At 42.8% G+C, this 21,303-nt stretch overlaps 1 protein-coding gene across 2 annotated transcripts in view; it reads right to left on the reverse strand.

Moving 5' to 3' along the window:
* Nucleotides 1-1,118: 1,118 nt before the first annotated feature.
* The window catches only part of ZNF622 (zinc finger protein 622), a 28,846-nt gene continuing 8,661 nt past the window's right edge, over nucleotides 1,119-21,303 (reverse strand). Inside the window, exons 5-8 of one of the 2 annotated variants that reach the window (XR_003436850.1) lie at nucleotides 18,086-18,229; nucleotides 16,196-16,401; nucleotides 15,381-15,438; nucleotides 1,119-1,203 (exon numbers count right to left, since the gene is read on the reverse strand). Coding sequence is in view for 1 of the 2 variants with exons in the window: in XM_027125350.1 (XP_026981151.1) it covers nucleotides 16,274-16,401; nucleotides 18,086-18,229 (272 nt within the window). In the remaining variant the exon portion in view is untranslated. Of the gene's footprint in view, nucleotides 1,204-15,380; nucleotides 15,439-16,121; nucleotides 16,402-18,085; nucleotides 18,230-21,303 lie in introns of those variants that run through there. The other variant, XM_027125350.1, reaches the window with a different exon arrangement.

The following is a 21,303-nucleotide window of genomic DNA, read 5'->3' on the forward strand; positions in this document are numbered from 1 at the left end:
GATAAGCCGAACTAGTGTCAAGAAATGCCTCTCCTCAAATAACTGGGTTGATAGACAGTTACCCGCTGGGTGTCCTGTATTCTTGAAGTTCATTTTCAAACTCAGTTTTCATTCTATTTTAACCTCATATTATTCTTTCAAGTAAAACTTCAAGTAAAAGACAGGTTAATTTTGATGAGTAACATATTTCACTTCATCAGATGCATTACTCAAATAAATTTGAAGAATTTCTTGGCTATAAGATGGTTGGAACACTAATCTTCCTTTTTGTTTTATTTCACTATTGTAAAAGTAAAGACCTTACATTCTGAATCCTATAACAAAATGCTAAATTAAGTCAGAAATACACAATTCTTTTTTTATGATAGAAATAACATGGGTAAACTGTCTCCTATTTCTTCACTAATATTTATCAATGCAGATGCGATGGATGAAATTATATGATAGAGATAAACACACAATGGGGGCCATCTTTGTTACTTTATTTCTGGTGTGTTTTACACAGCCAAAAATAAATAAATATTTAAAAAAAAACCAGTTATTCCTTTTGACCCAGTAAATTACCTTTTGAGGATCTATATGGAATATGAAATGTACAAGATGAGCCTGGGACGTCTTGAAATGCAGAAAAGCAAGAAACTATCAAAGACTAAATAGATCCTGTCAAAAGGAGACCAACTTGTAAGAGATCCCATTAGCCAAAATAGCCCAGTATGACTATAAAAAGAATAATAATCACACTCAATTAAAATATTATATGTATAAAACTCATGAGTTCCTAAGGATACTTCTTTAAAAACTTACTAGTTGCCATTGGATGTTATAAGGGCACTACCTCATTGCTCAGAAATTGATAAATACATGGAAATAATAAAGAATTGGTCTGCCTTTCCTATACAAACTCTGTTCCAGGGAAGCCAAAAAATTGATGAGAATAAATTATTCCTTATAGAAGAATTATGGCTAACTAACGCAGAAGAATGGCAATAAGAGATCTGCATTTCAATCCTTAATGAAACTCTGGATCTAAGCAATGGTTGTCAGTGGATCTTAAAATTATAGGTGAAATGTTCTTAAGAAACTCGCAGGACATTCTGACATACCCTGGATGGATCGGTGATGTTTCTGAAGCTGGGGCAACCAGACTTCATAAGCTCTTGATATGATTCTACAGGAAGTACACAGCATAAGAAATATTATGACCTAAATGGGAAAAGAAATTGAAAAAGAATAGATGCATGCATATGTATAACTGAATCACTTTGCTGTACACCTGCAACTAACGCAACATTGTTAATCAAGTATACTCCAATGTAAAATAAAAATCAAAAAAGAATAAAATAAAGTATTACTTTCTGAACTGATTCAAAATTCTGGCAAAGCGCAATGAAAGGTTTTTATCTCCCCTCCAAAAAAAGAAAATTATTATGACCAAAAAAACATTTGAACTTTAATTAAATCAGGTCTCACTACCAGTTTACAGGAAATACAGAGAACAGAGGAACAAGTTAAAAGCATCACAGAAATACAATCATACAATTCTAGAAATGGGCACAATTCTATAAAGGATGAATAATCTGATTTCTCCAACAAATTCAATGGCATGAGAGGGGAGGGGGGGACCACGTAGAATAAAATAATTAAGAGATACACAATCATGCAGTTTATGAACGTTATTGATAGTTATTATCTGAATAGACCAACTGTAAAAGAAAAATTTGAGACAGCTGGGGACATTTGAATACAGATTGGGTATTAGAATATTTAAGATATCGTTATTTGGGTGGTATAATAATATTCAGGTGGTTAAATTCTTTTAGTCTTACTACTTAAATGCATATAGTTTATGAGGAAAATGATGCAACGTCTGGTATTTCTTCAAATATTTCAAGAAAAAAGGGAGGGTGGAAACAGGCAGGAGGAGTACAGATGGGTAAATACACAGGACGTGCAAAATGTTGATAACTGTTGAAGCTGACCACTGGGTACATGGGTGTTCATTATACTATTCTCTCTACCTTTGTGTATGTTTGGGAAATTCTCTAATACAAAAAACTTTAACACTAAAAAATGATGTTTAAGAGGACAGCAAAACACATAGAAATGAAATCCCATACATGCCAAGGTCTAGAAAGTCATGGAATAAATAATCTGAGGAAAAAAACTCTCATAAAAACCTGCTCCATGTACTGTATATTGATTTCTTATCTATATTTGAAATGGAATCACTGCAAATATTATCTGATTAGTTTTCAAATTGATAATTTAAAAAAAAAAAGATCGATCACTTTCTACGTTCTTTTGGGCACCTAACGCTACCACCATTTCAACAGAAAGAGCATCAAAACAATCAAGTTAAGAAAGAAATTCAGTGAATTAAAAGATCTATGATATGCCGCGGAGCGGCTGGGCCCATGAGCCATGGCCGCCGAGCCTACGCGTCCGGAGTCTGTGCTCCGCAACGGGAGAGGCCGCAACAGTGAGAGGCCCGCGTAACTCAAAAAAAAAAAAAAAGAAAAGAAAAGATCTATGATATGCTCAGTGAACATGTCTTTCTCTTTTCAAAGAAATAATTTGGAGATGGAAAGAAAAGATCAATTTGCAGATCAGTTGTCTGTGATTCTCTTTAAAGAGGTTAAGGTGATGATTGGACTTTTTTCCCAAAATCTGATGCTGAAGGTTCCAAGGTGAAGCAAAATTAATTGTGAGTGGAGGAAGGAAAAGTACAATCATAACAGCCCTTCTCTTCCAGGGAGACAGTGAAGCAAGCTAATAGCATTCAGGGGTTAAAAATAATTCCATTCACCATCTGTCCACACATTCTATATAATGACAGATGGAGATCTAATTTTTTTTTGAAACTTACTACATTAAAAAATACTTCAGAAACATCTACCCAAACAGTGGATTAAAACTTGATTAAAAAATAAATAATTGAAGCACCAAAAGCTCATTGAAAGATGAGATGTTATGTGGAGATTGCCTTCCCATCGAAACAAAGCCCTTTGTGTTCAGCAAAATGTTTTCTGCTGAATGAAACTACTAAATATTTTAATTTTCAATTTGTAAGGCAAAATTATTTACTCTCACTCACGGGTCTGTTTTCACCCCAGAGTTACAACAGCTGGGAAAATGCGTTTGTAAGATGCCTAAACCAGGGCCCAGTCTTGGGAACCAGCTTCAGAGATGGAAGGTCCCATGCAGGGGCTTTTGCGGGGAGGTGCTCTCAGATACCCGCCATGAGGGCTGAAGGAGACAGGATGGGGCACAGGGAGAAGCTGAGCTCGGATGCAGTTGCAGAAGAAGCCTCAGCAAATACCACAGGGAGACAGGAAGTGGCCATGGCCCTTCAGAGGCCCCAGGGGAGGCAAGGGTGCCAGGCCTTTGTATCCTCACAGAGGCCCATCTCCGGATGCCACTGGAACTTGGCTGTAACCTTGACAAAGGTAGCACCTTTTGGCCAAGGGCCATTCCTGAGTGGGACTCACTGGTGAGTGCCTTTGCAGAGGTCAGAGCCAAGTCTTCTGACTGCTTGGGCAATGAATGCTTTCGTCCTGAAGGGGAGACCCCTAGATCCATTACAGTTCACCCCTCGAGCCCTCCAAATCCAGTCCCTTTGTAGAGTAATTTCGTCCCATCTGAGAATATCTCCATGTGATTCTGGATGATCTCTTTTTCTGGGGAAACTTAGAAGCGGAAGGTTATTGGGATGTACTACAGTAGCCCCTGCCACTGCAGCTGGTACCGCCATCTCCCTCTTCAACTCTCCTTTTTAGGGTCCCCACACCCTCAGACAGCACTACGGCTAGTCAGAGTGGCTTACCTGGTGGGGTGACCCAGATTCTCATCCCTGAGGGCTCTGAGCGCTAGGTCACCTGGAGGACATGCCTGTGGTGTTAAATGGCCAGATTCAACCCATAGCTATAGTACTTGCTCACTTACCTTCAAACTTTGGCGAGGGAGTACCAAGGAACAGTCTAGTGCCTCACTGTGTGTGGATGTGGCTATAACTAGGCAGCAGCCGTAGCTTCAAGTTTAATGGAATTCTTGCCATGTCACTTGATGGAAGCATTCTCTCTCTGAAAACCAGGGCCTGAGACACTAAATGTGCAGTGACAAGGAACACAAATTCCCCAAGCAGGTCATTGAGAATGATGCTTAAGTGGGTCAGGCCTACTTCCAATCCTTGTTTTATGGACCTATCAATTCCACCTATTGGGAGCACAGCACTATATAACGGGCATTGATTTAATGCCAACCCATCCTCAAAGGGCATCATCTCCAGGCTGTCACCTTAGCTGTGTTTTCCAAAGTCTCTGTTAGGCAGCAGGCTTCTGGGTGGTGTGGTTTGGTGTAGGTAGGACCTGGTTGCTCTAAAATGGGGTTCTTGGTCCAGGGTTACATGACGTACAATCCCATGCCAGTTTATCAAATAATCTATAAACTCACGGATGGCAGGGCTGACTGAATCCTTTAGGCAGGGAAGGCAAAGCAGTTTCTTGGAATATGTGTCAATTCTGGTCTAGATACTTCATTGCCACTTGCAGATTGAAAGGGGTCCCATGCAAGCAAGTTGCTAACAAGTAACTGGTTAGTCTCCTCAGGGGAGGATGCTGTATGGGGGCCTCAGTGTTGGATTCTGTGTTGGCAGTTTGGATATTTAGTGGTGGTAATAGATACACTAAGTCTGTTCTCAATTATCAGGATCCTGGTTTTAAATGGGGCAGAGTGTTGAATTCAATGGGGGCATGATGGGACCACAACCCTTGCAGTGTTGAGTGGTTGAGGTGACAGATATTCCTGCCATTCCCCCCGAATGTGATACTGTTTTTTATTTACTCTCTCAACCGTAGTGGGAAAGTCTCAGGGTCCTCCATGTGGCCTTCTGCACTGCAATAGCTCACTCTATAAACGGAAGAAATAATGAAGAGATTCTGTCAACTACTAAGGACATCCATTTACTGATACATTCAGAGACTGAACAAGTGATCACCCCATGGATCCCTGGGGCAAAAGAACCCACTGTGAACAAGGCTGGGCCTGGATATCTTACTACCTACCCCTCATAAGACCCAAGGTTAGTAAAGAGCCATGATGAAACATAAAAATCTCTGAGTATCAGTGGAGATTGTCTTGCCCAAGAGTCCCTGAAATATCTGGGAAACCACTGCAGAGTTATCCAAGGAAATGGTCACAGACCTTTGGGTAAAGACCAGGGAAATTATTACCATAGGCACTGGCCTTGGTATAGCAGGATGCTTCAGGAAACCAACCTTTCCTTTCGGCAACATTTTAGGGGTTGAAGGACCGGCTCGGGTCTGGAAATTGGCTGTGACTTTTCAGTGGGGGGCTTGTTAGTTTTATCCTTGTTAGCTACCCCTCTACCTGCCCTTAACACCACCAGGCTCTATTGGTCATCTCCACGGCTCTCTGTGAGTGAGGGTCCCCTTGCCACTCTCATTATAATTGCATTCTCTTTCCTTCCAGTGTTTCATTTCTGCCACTCGACCCCTATCCATCTGGGATCTTATCGTCCTCTTTGTTCTCAGGGATCCCAGTTCTATATCAGCATCTTCTATAGCATCAGCCCTGCCTGCAGAGGACAGTCTCATTGAGATTCTCAGGGAAGAGGATGCCCCTCTCACCAGCTCATTCCTTACGGCTTTGGTAAATGGAGTGTCCTCTGGGTACCCCTATGAAACACAGTGAACTGGTGGATTTTCCAGTCGTACAGAGTATATCCACCCTAGCGTGCCTGCTTCTTGGAGAATTTTGATCTCTTTCTCCAGTGTCTGCCAAGGCATTGCTCACATATCTCCTGCACTTAGCGTGGTCACTGTTTTCCTAAGCTTCCAAGAGCCAACCAAGAGAGTATTAAACCCTATATATCAGGAGAGTTCTTTCATGTGGAGAAACTCTCCTTTATCCATCCTCCTTAATCCAGGCCCTTCAGAATTCAATCCCATAAGTACTCTTCCCCTGCTGCTAGTGTTTGTTGGCTAGGACCTTCATCTTCTTTAGTGTATTTTCTCTTTCCTCCCTTATCAGGACCAGCACTTCTCCTGTTGGGTTTTATTATGACTTGACTCTAGTTCAGAGGTCAGCAAACCCTCCCTATAAAGAGCCAGTAAATAGTGGTAAATGTTTTAGGCTCTGTTGCAACTATTCAAGTCTCTCACTGCGGCATGAAAGCAGCCATAGACAATATGTAACTGAATGGGCATAGCTGTGTTTCAATAAAACTTTATGTCCAGAAAAGCAGACTACAGGCTGGACTTGACCCATAGGCTGTAGTTGCTGATCCGCATTCTAGATAGTGCCCCTAACTCCATCCCTAGTGTCGAGGGATGGAGTTAGGGGCGGACCCTGAGTTGGGAGCATGTTGTCTTATGCTGCTGAAGAAGAGGCTTCTGCCTCATCTTCAAGCAAGGAGGCAGCAATAGTTTCTCATAGGGAAGAGTAGGCCCAGAGGGTTCAAGGGCATTTGATGGTTCGAGATATTTAACGGTGCATGGACACAGACGTCTGCATCCCAAGTCTCAGCATCTCATTTACTCCCAGTTAGGGCCTTGACCTTGGCATAGCAGACTTGCTGGCATTGAAAACGCAAACTTCTCTGGAGCTCTGCTGGCCTTCCAATTAAGTCCAAGGTTGAATTCTGGCTTTTTTTTTCTGCCTCTGGCTGCAAGAGGGGAGAGTCTCTTTATAAGCTTCCATAGCCCTTTGGCTTTCACACTTCAACTTAGATTGGTGATTAATCACTCCAGCCTTCCACTGTCTTTCTCTAAGTCACTTTATAGCACTCAGCAAAGCCATCCAATTCCACTGTCCCTACAATCACCACTTCCCTTGAATGTCTCAGATGCCCAGATCCTGCACCCATCTATGCATTCCCTCCCAGCTGTCTCGTCGCTAACAATTGCAGGGCTACAGTGCTGGGGGCTAACAGTACTCCACCCACCCCCAGAGATGGTGCCCTCATTGACTGCAGCCAGCTGGTGACCCAGCACCAGATCCCATGTAAGAGCCTCCTTCCTTGGGCCTTTCCTGCCACCATTGCTTTTAGTTATTCTTCCCTGAAAACAAACTTTGAGATGGAGATTTACATTCAGGGCTTTTTACTGGGAGTGCTTTGGGGATCTATACCTATAAGCAAGTGAGAGAAAAAGGAATCCACATAGGGAGAAGTTGAACTATGATGCAGTTGCAATAAAGGCCTTAAGCAGTCCCATGGAAAGCTCTGGAGTTGTCCTTATCTAGGCAAGGGGACCAGCCACTGGATGCAGAGGGGGTGTGGCCTTGGGCAGGGCAGCTTCCTTCTGCTAAGGGCTGCTCCCGGAGAGGGGCTCATCAGCGAGGCATCAAAGGCCAGCTCTCCTGACATGTGGGTGAACGAGTGCCTCAGTCCTGGAGGGGTGATTAGGCAGCACACCACAGCATCCACTACAACACAGATCTGAGTGGTCGAGTTGGTGTATCCATGGTAACGAAATTAGATAGGCATCCATGAGCCCAGGTTTACTGTCACATTCTCGTTACCAGGGATCTTGGGAGAAGCCCTGGGTTCAGCTAAATGTTGTGATTGTAATTGTTGTTCCTAAAAGAACTCTAGATAATGAAGGCAATGAAGTTTCAGTGTTTTACTGTCCATACAAACATTAAAATCCACTTTTGAAGGGTAACATAACAACAAGAAAGAAAGAAAGAAAGAAAGGGAGAGAGAGACAGAGAGAGAAGGGAGGAAGGAAGACAGCAAGGAAGGAAGGAGACGGAAGGAAGGAAGGAAGGGAGATTAAAGGAGAAAAATCAAGTCCTCCCAACTCACTGCAGCAGCCATATCTACTTAAATAAAAATCAGTAGTTTAAAAAGTTAGCCTTTTAACAAATACTTGCTGCATTTTGACACGGTTGAGGAGGGGACATTTTAATACCACGATGCTGACAGTGGCAAACTTAAAGACATCCAATATACTTTCAAATGTATAGATGTATTTAAGTAAGAATCAATGGAACAGAGTGCTTACATTGTTGGCATGTACGATGTCCAAATAAATGAAATTTATTTCCCTCTAAACTCGGAATAATAATGTAGGTAGAGGCTTAAAAAATCATTTTAAATTATTTTTTCTTTGAAGCTGCAAATTATAAAATCCGACAGAAAGCAATGGTGAAGTGGTTTCTCAAGATCCCCAAGCTCTGTCATGTATTTGTACAGTTTCAAATTCTGATGAATCCCTCGGACGTTTTCTTCCAAGTACCTGTAATCCTTTCATATTTTTCAACATTAATTCATAGCCAGAACTTTTATCTTCAAACAACTTCAGGGTCGATTTCTCCCTGAAATTCTGTAAATTAGAGATTATGAACCTGAAATAATCAGTTTGGGCTCTTGTTTACAGATGTTTTTAATATGGCCTTGTGTGTAATTTCTATCTTTATGAGTGTAGTAGGTAAAGGGTTTTATCGGTATGTATAACAGATCATCTCACCTTATCTTTATTCTTCAGGAAATTGTGCTCCTGGCCAAGGTGGATTTTCAACAAATGAAATATAAACTTTTTCTGCATTCATTAAGTCATCTGTGACTGCCATTGGGTTCATTTTGAAACACACACATGGGCACACATACATACTCCGCATGTCTAACTCCCTCACCCACCCAAATGTAATAAACATTTAGCCTTTTAATTACAGGCAACAGGCATGGACAGAAAGTCAGAGGCCACTGCTGCAAACCTGGGATCCTGTAAATCTGGTTGAAAGGCAAAAAGTAGCAAAGATCTTTCTGGATCCTGAGATGTCTGCTTCTTGGTCATGGAGTGGAGAGAACTGAATGAAATTGCACCGGCATGATCCCTAGCTTGGTGCTGACACAGTAACATTTGGTAAAGCCCACAATCTGTCCAAAAATGCCCAGAGCTCTGAACACTGAATGATGTTTTGTAAATCATGTGGCATCAAAACCTGGCCTGGGGGCTTCCCTGGTGGCGCAGTGGTTGAGAGTCCGCCTGCCGATGCAGGGGACACGGGTTCGTGCCCCGGTCTGGGAAGATCCCACATGCCACGGAGCGGCTGGGCCCGTGAGCCATGGCTGCTGAGCCTGCGCGTCCGGAGCTTGCGCTCCGCAACAGGAGAGGCCACAACAGTGAGAGGCCAGAGTACCGCAAAAAACAAAAAAAACAAAAAAAACAAAAAAAAACCTGGCCTGAACAGACATGAGGCTACTTCTAGGCTTGGCGTGAGTGGAGTCGGACCTCTTTAGAAATAGGAATGTGTGACCCTTCTCCTTCCTTTCCTCACCATCACTGGCCAATCTGAAATAAAGGCTACCCTTTATAAAGGCATTCTCTGTGTGTCAGCACCTGTTTGGTACTTTGTCACCTAGCTTTTGGAATGGCTATAATGTCCCTGGAAGGGATACATGACCAGCCCTATTTCAGATGAAGAATCTGAGACACAGAGAAACAAGTAACTTAGTGAAAGTCAAGAAGCACCAGGTGCAGAACCTGGATGGCACCCCAGCCTCTGACCACACAGGTCCTACTCCTACTACACTCCTACTACACTACGTGAGGACACTACTTCTTAAGGAAAGACATCTCCCCTGTGCACCGAAAGGCAGGAAAGTGTAGGGCAGTTGTCCTCAAAATGTGATCCAGGGATCCCTGCCTGTCACCAAGAACTTTTCAGGGGGGTTGCTATTTTCATAATAATATTAAGATGTTATTTTCCTTTTTCACTCTTGTTCTCCCATCAGGTTACAGGGAGTTTGCACCATCTACGTGATGTGTGTCATACAGTAGACTGGGTGCAGACGCAGAGAGGAAAATCCCATTGTCGTCTGTTCAAGCTGGATGTGAAAGACGTTTGAAAAGGGGTAAAATAAATTCACTCTTAACACTGCAGTATTTGAAGGAATTATACTTATTTTCTTAAAAATGTATTAATGTTAATATGTGATGATTTTAGTATTTTTAAAAGGATTCACATTTAAATTTTTTCAGCCTTAATTCTTAACATATTTTATATCAATAAAGACACCCAACAAACCCAAAAGCTCCTTAGAGTCCTCACTGCTTTGGTCGAGTGTAAAGGGGTGTCAGTGCCTCAGTCTCCCCACTTGGATAAATGGGGATATTACCTACCTTGCATAGTTGTTTTGAGAACACAATGGTCTAACACATCTAAAAGTGCACACAGCACTGTCTGGCACATAAGAAGCTCTTTGTTTTAGCTTTTACTGTTATGAATTTTTACGTTATACATTTTTGTGTTTATATCATGAAAAACTCCCACATGCTTCAAGATGAATAAAAAGAAGACACTACCAAATTATCCAAATAGATTTCATGCATTGAATTAGCAATAGGAAGGACATCTTGGAAGGACTGTTATGCTTCAAGCACGTTATGAGAGTTTCTATTTACTGTCAATTTCATATTCCCATCGAACAGTACTAAGCATGATACAAATCTCTTCAGGAAATCTAAAATCCATCACTTTTATAGACAGAGTCTTGTTTTCCATATTTGCAGTTGCTGGATTTAGAAAAAGGATGATCTTGGTCAGGACAACATGTCTGAGACACATTACCCAAGGTGAAAATGGTATTTGCTGATGCAATACCAAATGTGGTCATTAACAATAGAATATCATGGAGTAACATAATAACGAATGCCTTAAATTTAGAGGTCTTATTCAATAGAATCAAAATTGTAGATTTCTTTAACAAATACAGATTTGATGTTTTAGTATAAACACTTTTAATATATTTGTAGGTCTATGCTAACTATAAGCGCATTCATTTCCTCCAAAGAAATGCATCATGTTTACTCAGAAAATAGTTTGTACTAAAAGGTTGTTTGAAGGAGTTGAAAAAAGTTTGACTTTGCTGAGTAGTATAGTTGAGTATCAAGCCCAGCATGGAGACAATTGTTTTCCCTTGCTGTCAATTACTGACGTGTTCCACAGGTGAGTCACATGACACCACCCCGAGCATCCAGGTTCTTGTATGTAACCCAGATGGGAGGGAAGAGGTGGGAGGTGGAAATTGATCTGGGTCAGTTCAATGTGTCACCAAAGTCTGAAATTCTATGACTCAAGCAGCACAAATGATAGCATAGGGATGTAGAGCAGCAAGACCCTGGCCAATTATGCCTGAGATTCCTGAGCTGTACAGTGGGAATAATAATCATATCTACTCGATAAGGAGGTTGTAAAGATTAAGTAACATAAGTAAGGTATGTTAAGTCCTTGCCCTTGAAGTCATATCGACAGGAAAACTGCACCAAAAGTTGGCAAGTGGAAACCGAAATGCCAACTGTGCAAAATAGGTGACGGTATAACGGCAGCGTGTACTAGTCACCACTGCTTGTGTAAACCCAGTGGTGTACAATCGTTTTATTATGCTCACGGCCTCCGTGGGCCAGGGATTTGGGGAAGTCTCATTTAGGCAGTTTTGGGTTAGGATCTGTCGCATGGTTGTGGTCAGATGTCAGTGGACGCTGCCGTCATCTGAAGATTCGACCGGGCTGGGCGTGCAAGATGGTGACCTCTGATGCTGGCAGTGGGTGTTGGCCACTGACTGGAACCTCAACTGGGACCGTCAACCAGAGCACCTACAGTGACCTTTCCCTATAACCTGGGCTTTTGTACAGCAGGACCTCCTTGAGGGAGTCAGACTTCTTACATGGTCAGGGGCCAAGGAAGCAAGATGGAGCTGAACTGCATTATATGACTGTCTGTGGAATCCACAGCATCACTACTGCTGCATTTTATTGTTATGAGCAAGTCAACTAAGGCCAGGCCAGCATCAAAGGAAGGGGAGATAGACCCTGCCTCTCCATGGGAACAGGGTCAAAGAATTAGCAGCATGTTGCAAAGTTGCCATACAAGGTTAATAACAAATATTCATTTTCAGTTTCTACTGTCTCTGAAAGAGTAAAAAAAGAGACATAGTGAACATACTGACCTGAGAAATTCCCATACGATCGTAAGGCACTTTTTTCCTAAACGTCCCCCAATCCTGCATAAAGAGAAGGATCTAGCCCACCTCAGTTTGAGAACAAGACCAAGAGGAAAGCTATGAACCAGAAATGGACAACTGCATCTCAAACACTGTTGCATTATGACAGGTCACGTTAGCATTACCCTGGGGTTTTGCTCTATTAGATTATAAGTGAGGCTACTGTAGCAGAAACTCCACAACACAGTGGCTTCAGTTTATTTCACATAATAGCCCAGCCAGCTTGGGTCAGCAGGGCAGCTCTACTCCATGATGCCATTTAGAGACCCTGGTTCCTTTCACCCAATCACTCTGCTGTCCTCTGAGATGAGAGTGGCAACATGGGTGAAAGTGGCAACACCTCATCTCCAGGTGGGCAGAGGAAAAAGAGGCAGAGTGTAAAAATGCTGCTTGTCTCCAAATTGCAGATGATCTGTACTTAGATTGAATCCAACCTCTGCTCACATCCATTGGCCCTAATTTAGTCACATAACCACACCCTGCTACCAGGGAGGCTGGGAAATACAGTCTGGCTGGGAAGCTCTGTGCCCAGGAAGAAAGAACAGATCTACAGAAGAACAGTCAGCCCCACAAATAATCAATAAATTATTATTCTAACATTGAAATGTTTGCAGCATTAACAAGCTAATCAAATCTTCCTAATCTCCATCAGTTTCAGTGGCATTAATAATTAATGTGCCAACTGCAAATGAGTCTAAATTAAATGACGGGTATTCTTCAATGCACTTATAAATTTCTCTAGGACTACAAGCAATTCCCTTGCAAAAATGCCCGCTTGCAGAGTTGGAAACACAGCAATTATCTGGTCTCCTACAGATGAATTATTGTGAATTCCAAATTAATCATGTCCAATGGAATCTTAACAGAGTTTTGTAAAATCTCAGACAGAGGAAAGCAACTTAAAATTAAGAATCCACAAATGACCAAAATTGGTTAAGGGCCAAATTCATTCACACTCTAGGCAAGAAAAGATATTTTATGTGGTAACATTTATGTTAACTATGTATGTATCATGTATGTAACATTAAAGGACATATTAAATTCCATGTGTTTCTCAATTTAGAACAAGATTCTTTCACAGCTGCTGCAAATAGAAGGGCCTTGAATAGATGTTTACAGCCCCACTGAGTGTGCTCCTTAGGATGAGATGCTGCTGAACGTTCTGTACGAACATGTTGTGACGTTAAGAACGCTGGATCAAAAATCTCTGGCTTCTTTTTGTTGTCTCCTTACAAAGGGTACTGAACTTCCCTAAATCTATTTTCTCATGTGTGAAATACGAATGTTACCTACACTTCACAGTGGAGAAACAAAAAATGGCACAATAAAGCACTTTGTACTCTGTAAAACACAAATGCATAGTCCACAAAGCAGAAAGAATACATCGAGTCATCATCTAGTCTGCAGACGGGCAGTGCAACCAATCAGCAAAGCTCCCTGGGGCTTTGGTAAAATACACAGAGAGGGAGCGAGATTATACTCTCCCGCTTTTGATGCCAGTCTTGATGTCTCAACCAAAGACAGATGAATCAACTTGCAAGGTCCATCCCATCCTCGGATCACTCCCAGGAGAAAAGAGTCCTTACAAGTCACTCAGCCAGCTACAGCAGCCAGTGCTAACTTGGCCCTAATTCAGAAACTGTAATAGGATTACTTTGGTATCTACTGTCAGTTTAGACACCTAACTATCTTACAGATAATAGGTGTTAGGAAGTATTGATAAGGATTAAACTAAAAATTTGGATTTAATAAAAATTTACTTTGGGGTTAATTTGGATAAATATTTAATTTTAAAAATGTGAATAGCAATTATACTCCAATAAAGATGTAAAATAAAAAAAAAAATTTAATGTGAATAAATAATTGGAGAAAGAAAAAAGCACTATGCGAACGATATATTTTAAGTAGTGAAATTAAAAATGATCAAGTGTGAAGTTAAGGATGGGAGCTTTTCCTTAGGCTCTAAGCTGGTAGTTTGACAGGTTCTGCCCCTTCTCCAATGTGATGGGCATGACATCACGTCAAGAATATGCAGCCCTGAAAGGACCAAAGTGCGGAGATCTGGTAGCAAATTGCTGTGTGGGAACGGGCCAGGAAGCCCCAGGAACCCCAACTACAGAAGTCAGAGAGTGGGGGGCAGTGCACCCAGAGGATGAAAAATAGACACACATCAAAGGACAGAATGACAAGGAAATCCAGTATCAGACATCTCCCTGCTTTCCTGAACCACAAAGAAGTCCACCCTGGCAAAACAAGCTCATTTCTCATGCTGTTTTGTTTCTTCAACTAGATCAGTTGTTTAAATCTTTTTTCTTTGCCTTCTTTCCCAAGTAGAGCTTTACTCCAGAAAGGCAAATAAACTGAATTTTTAAAAGTTATGATGTGGATAGAGGTGACAGTGGATTGCTTCACAAACTTAACTCAGAACGAGTCTCTTGAAGACTGGAAGAAGTAGATAATACGTAAGTGGAATGTTTTCAGGTCAGCAAATACGCTGTCCTCATTGCCACTCACAGGTAAAAAGGCTTCCCTGGTGGTGCAGTGGTTGAGAGCCCGCCTGCCGATGCAGGGGATGCGGATTCGTGCCCCGGTCCGGGAAGATCCCACATGCCACGGAGCGGCTGGGCCCGTGAGCCATGGCCACTGAGCCTGCGCGTCCGGAGCCTGTGCTCCGCAACGGGAGAGACCACAGCAGTGAGAGGCCCACGTACCGCAAAAAAAAAAAAAGGCCTCAAAATTAAAAGGGCACCAATATAAACGAGGCACTCAAACAGTGCGGTGCTGGTGTGGGACTGTAGGGTTAGAGAGGAGGAGGGGTCAGCTGCAGCGGGAGGGAAGTTCTGTGTAGAGAACACAGTATGGACACCTCCCAGCAGTCAGAAGATGAATTAGGCTTACCAAGTCGAGTGAAAATATACTGAAAGAAAAACAAAACTGACAAGAAATATAGCACAATGTCCCGTACGTTCAGTTAAGTATAGATTAAAAACACACCCCATGCCAAGCACTATATCATTTTCTCAGGATATAGATTCAAAGATGTCAAACACAAGAAGGTGGGTACTTGTGTGACGAGAATGTTAGACAGGATGAAGGAGTAAAGTTAAACTAGGGAGCCCTCCACTGTTAGATAGTGAACCCGCGTACTAATGAAATATAATTCATTCCATTCTGCACCCAAAATTTAAGGAAAAAGATGTGTCTCCAGCTAGCGAGGGCTGCTGAGTGCATGGTAAGGGCAAACACGATCTCCAGGCATCCCTGAATCCACTCCTCAGAAAGACCACTGCGCTGCCCAGACATGCCCCTCCTCAGAGGGGCACCTGCCCCACCAGGGAGAACTTGAAGCACTTACTTTGTGCTGCGGACTGAGCGAGGGACGGCTCCGTTGCTGATTTAATCAACCGCACAACCTGTGAGGCAATAAGCACCTCATTTTACAGATTTCAAAGACCAAGTCACTTCTCCAAAGTCAGAAAGGTAGGTCAATGGATCTGAACTTCATGTTTACTTTCATTTCCAATATATCATGGCCTTCCCCCTAAACCACCTAAACTTAGGAGCATCTCTGCAGAGATTGAATCCTGAGGTCGTTCTTGTTTCTCAAATGAAATTTACACAGTTTACATTTATTTTCTTCCTACTCTAAAGGCAGCACTGGAAACAGTCTCAGGGTGAAGCACACTCATTCTTTCTGGGATCACATTTACAAATGAAGACCCTTGACAGCAAGCCACTGACATGCCCTTTTACTTTCCCTGGATTTAATGAAAGTGCCCAAACTGTCACCACCTTGGGAGCCATAATACACTCCAGGGAGGGACATTCAACTCTGCTCCTCCAGAAGCTTCAAAGCCCCCTTACATAGGTCCCAGCGCCATGATATGGTAAGGTTTTCTTCTGAAAATTAAACCAGGTTTGGAGCAGACAAGCCGCTCTTGAATTCCCCACACTGTTCTGACAGCCCTAAATCAGTTTCAAGCCGAGACAACAAAGCAACTCTCAGAAGGGCAGGGCCTGCGTCCAGCTGACACAGCACTCACTTTGTAAAAACACGACATTTCAACCCTGTCCAAAAATTACACTGGAGAGCCAATACGATTCTGACTTTTATTATCAGGTCAGGACAGAGAAAGTACAGGAAGAAGTAGCAGCATAAGGGTCTGCTACCTGATCCAGCTTCCACGGGTCCCCAGGCAAGAAGGACGCTTGTGCGGGAGACGGATGATGACACCATCCCTGGCCAACTCAGAACAGCACTTGGGGCCTGAAGTGCATCTGCTTGGTGGCGTTGTTCTTCATCCCCATCTTCAGCATCCATTTGGACTTCATCCTTTGGACATACTGCATGTCCCGCTGGCGCACGAGAGCTGCTCCTGGGGTTGGAAAGGGGATAAGAAATGAGGCAAAGGTCTGTGACCTGTGATCAGAGAAGACCCAACTTGGCAGAGAATCAAAGCTAGTTTCGGGTAAGTGGGTTCTTATATTTAAACAAGAGTTATTATCTGGGGTCTCTATCCAATGGGCCTTGCGGGGTTTATTGCATACCAGAACTTCTCTCTATATACATTCTTCTGGGATGAGCCTCTTTAGTTTTCATCATCTGAAAAGGTCTATAAGCCCAAAAGGTAAAGCCCCATTGACCAAAAGGGACAGAGAAAGGCAGACTATAAACCAAGTCAGAGGGACTTCCCTGGTGGCGCAGTGGTTAAGAATCCGCCTGCCGGGCTTCCCTGGTGGCGCAGTGGTTGGAAGTCTGCCTGCCGATGCAGGGGACACGGGTTCGTGCCCCGGTCCAGGAAGATCCCACATGCCGCGGAGCAGCTGGGCCCACGAGCCATGGCCGCTGAGCCTGCGTGTCCAGAGCCTGTGCTCCACAACGGGAGAGGCCACAACAGTGAGAGGCCCGTGTACCGCAAAAAAAAAAAAAATCCGCCTGCCAATACAGGGGACACAGGTTCGATCCCTGGTCCAGGAAGATCCCACATGCCGTGGAGCAACTGAGCCCGTGCACCACAACTACTGAGCCTGCACTCTAGAGCCTCTGCTCCACAACAAGAGAAGCCACCGCAATGAGAAGCCCACACACCACAAAGAAGAGTAGCCCCCGCTCGACGCAACTAGAGAAAGCCCACGCACAGCAACAAAGACCCAAAGCAGCCAAAAATTAATTAATTAATTAATTAATTAATTATAAAAAACTAACTCAGCTCACAGGGAGCCGTAATGAAGGAACCTACGTGTATATAAACACAGAGCCATTTACAATGGATTCCAGTGCCAAAGCTTTCCAGGCCATCAGAAGGCAGCTCTCTCCCTTCTCTCTATACTGTTTTCAGTGGACTTTCTCCTTGAAGATCCAAGCATAATGAGCTTCACTCAGCAGACACATCAGAATAGATTTAAATAATTTCACACTGATGATGTTTCAAAGCTTAACAATTTCAGTGGCTTGCTCTAGCTCTGAGTCTTACTAAGTTTTCTATGGAAAAATTACAAAAGGAAGAACCGACAGCTGGCCTTTATTATGTGCATGTACTATGTCATACATGCATTATGACAGTCAACCTGCCCAACTCTACAAGTAGGTCCTATTAATATCATCTCCACTTTATAAGTGAGGAAACAGAGCTTTCAATCAATTAAATTACTCATACTCATTGTATAAGAACCTACAAGTATATCAGATAAGTCATGTTTGACTTCACAGCTCAAACTATCGCCACAAGGATATTTAATTCCTCTGTATGACCTCCAGGAGAATTTCAACCTTTGCTAATTGCTGAACAATTATTTTTGTAACTATACCTCCTGAAAAAGGTAATGGTCTATATGAGTTTTAAAATAGTTACTGTGCTAGGGAATACAAAGCTTTTAAGTCATGGAGCTTTGGGCTTATTGCCATAAATGTCTAAAGTGGTCACAGAAGCCCCCAGAGCCAAGAAGGTAAGTTTCCCCTAGAGAGGACCCACAAGGACAAAGAGAAAAAAACCAGTTCACCCGAGGCCCCTTGTGCGATGCAAGTTCCTGGGCCGGACCTTGTGGTCCACGTGGACGTACCTGTGCTGCCAGCCCAGCCCAGGGCTCTGTACTGCTGGAGGACCCGGCCCACAGCCTTCTGATTCTTAGCAACTGCCACAGCTCTTGACAAGCCAAACCGCTGTTTGTAGTATCTCATCAAGGAGCGATGACCCACTCTGGCACCTGTTTTTCAAAAGAACAATATTGAAGCACTGAGTTGGACAGTTTTTCAAGGCAGAGCTATAAAAGTAAAGGCTTTCTGAACCAGAATTTTCACTTTTATCTAGCTGGAAAATGGATGTGCCAGAAGAAACAGTGCTTTAATCTGCTGAAGAAAGATGAAGCTGCATGTTAAACAATGAAAGAAGGAAAACCAAAGAGTAGAGACACTGAAAAACAGAGATAATGGCAAGTCACTGCCAGGTGAAAAATTCAGCATCTGTACTGACAATATGCTTCCCTAGAAATTCACATAGCTGCCCCCAACTAATACAGATAATAGGATCTGAGGAGGTAAGGAGCTTTAACTTTTTTTTTAATAGAAAAAAGATTAAGCACAGATAATGGCCCTGATGTTTAGGTCTGCAAGCCACAGTCTGAGTCTAGAAGAGACACCAATCCACTTTTCCTTTGCTTAAATTGTCTATTGCAGTGGTTCTCAAACCGGCAATTTTATCCCCAGAAGACACGTGGCAATGACTGGAGACATTTTTGGTTGTCACAGCTAGAGGGAGGCTCCTGACACCTAGTGGGTGGAAACCAGGGATGCGGCTAAACATCGTACAATGCACGGCACAGTCCCCAAAACAAAGAATTATCTGGCCCAAACGTCCACAGTGCTGAGGCTGAGAAACCCTGCCCTACTGCTTTCTAAATGACGGAAGTCGCCTGGTGAACCAGAATTTTATTTTATTTATTTTTTATTATTTATTTATTTATTATTATTTTTTCCCGGTACGCGGGCCTCTCACTGTTGTGGCCTCTCCTGTTGCGGAGCACAGGCTCCAGATGCGCAGGCTCAGCGGCCAGGGCTCACGGGCCCAGCCGCTCCGCGGCATGCGGGATCTTTCCAGACCGGGGCACGAACCCGTGTCCCCTGCATCGGCAGGCGGACTCTCAACCACTGCACCACCAGGGAAGCCCGAACCGTAATTTTAAAAGATGACTAAGATGAATTCTCTCTCCAGGTTTTACTTACTGAGAAGGATCTGATACAACCATGCCAGTCAATCACGCTTTCAGAAATGAACGCTTTGGACTATCTGCTCTTTTATAGGACAAGTGTGCTGACCCCTGGATCTCAGCTTCACAGCAGGTGAAAGTGAAGGGGGCGGGCTTCAGTGATGACACACTCCAGGCTCCATCAGAGCGCCCTGGCTCTTGAAAAGTTCTCCTGGGCCACTGGCATTGAGATCACCTGAGAGCTTACTAAACCCAGGCTATACTTTCACAAGAATATTAAGTAGAACATAAGCAATCAAATACATTCCCAGACAGACATCAACGCATAGAAGTTTAACAACAGCATACACACAAGGCACGGAACAGCTGTTTCCACTGAAAATGAGTTAAGGAAATACAGCCAGGTAGAACCATGTGTACGGCTGCTATGGAAGCTTTACACTTATATATATAAAATCATTTCTTTCAGAATATTTTGTGCAGAAAGACCATGAACAGAATACTGTTAACTATTGTAGATGGCTATATTCGCTTTTAGGACCTCGATTTTTAACTTGCAAGAAAAAACTCTGTCAGGTTATTTCGTTTCAAGTCCCTATACCTGGCAAGCTACCTGGGAAACAGTTTGCAGAGTCTCTGCGCAGATATGGAAAAGTGGTTACTTCCAGTTGACTGATTGGTGATCAGACGCAAGAGATGACAAAGAGAAACTTTCAATTCAAAGATGATGTGGCCTTTGGATACTAATATGGATGAAAAGATGCTTCCCAGGACCTGACTGTTCTGGCAGCAGAAGAGTTAACAAAGCTCCTAAACCACAAGAAATAAGTGAGGTACAGCGGACGGAGAAGGACTCACTCTTAAATGGAGGCTCTGGCAGGAAAGCCCAGCACTGCTGATTGTGACTTTCTATTTATAATGTAGGCAGTTTGCTCTGAGTTTGCAATGATGATTTCCTCAAAATCATTAAATGATAATGCTGCTGGTCATTAGTACTTAATAAATCGATTTATTTACATTCGCAAGCAGCATTTAGAAATACGTTATTATTGAAGGTTGGCTTCTAAAACATGCTTGAAAAGGTTTCATTAATCAACGCCAAGGTTTCCGACACCTGACAGGAGAACTCTAAACATTCAGTGTTTAAAGTTACTCCTGTCCTGTGGCAATGACAGTGAGAACCTAACATTAAGCACCAAGTACAATGTGCTGAGAACAGCTCAACTGGAAGGCCCTCATCAAGGAAAATTCGTTATAGAACACGGTGTGCCTGTCCATAAATAACAGATGGGTAATGTCTGAGTTATGATGAAGCCACAACCTGTCCATCTATCTTTCTCCACAGTAAGAACTGCTTACAAGACTGTCACTCCTAACCTAAAACATGATACAAGCGAACTTCTTTACAAAACAGAAACAGACTCACGGACATAGAGAACAAACTTAGGGTTCTCAAAGGGGAAAGGAAGGAGGTGGGGAAGGGAGAAATTAGGAGTTTGGGACTAGCATATACAAACTACTGTATATAAAATAGGTAAATAACAAGGTCCTACTGTATAGCACAGGGAACTATATTCAGTATACTGTAATAAACCATAATGGAAAAGAATACAAAAAAGAATATATATATATATATATATATATATATATAAAACAGAATCACTTGCTGTACACCAGAAACTAACACAAAACTGTAAATCAACTGTACTTCAATTAAAAAAAAAGACTGAGGGCTTCCCTGGTGGCACAGTGGTTAAGAATCCGCCTGCCAATGTAGGGGACACGGGTTCGAGCCGTGGTCAGGGAAGATCCCACGTGCCGCGGAGCAACTAAGTCTGTGCGCCACAACTACTGAGCCCACGCACCACAACTACTGAAGCCCGTGCACCTAGAGCCCATGCTCCTCAACAAGAGAAGCCACCGCAGTGAGAAGCACGCGCACCGCAACGAAGAGTAGCCCCCGCTCGCCGCAACTAGAGAAAGCCGGCGCAGCAACAAAGACCCAGTGCAGCCAAAAAGAAAGAAATAAACAAACAAATAAATAAATGTATTTTAAAAATTTCCACTCCTACTTA

The sequence above is a fragment of the Aethalodelphis obliquidens genome, unplaced genomic scaffold (assembly GCF_003676395.1).
Source record: "Aethalodelphis obliquidens isolate GAN/ISIS:26980383/991018 unplaced genomic scaffold, ASM367639v1 scaffold29, whole genome shotgun sequence".
Lineage (NCBI taxonomy): Eukaryota > Metazoa > Chordata > Mammalia > Artiodactyla > Delphinidae > Aethalodelphis > Aethalodelphis obliquidens.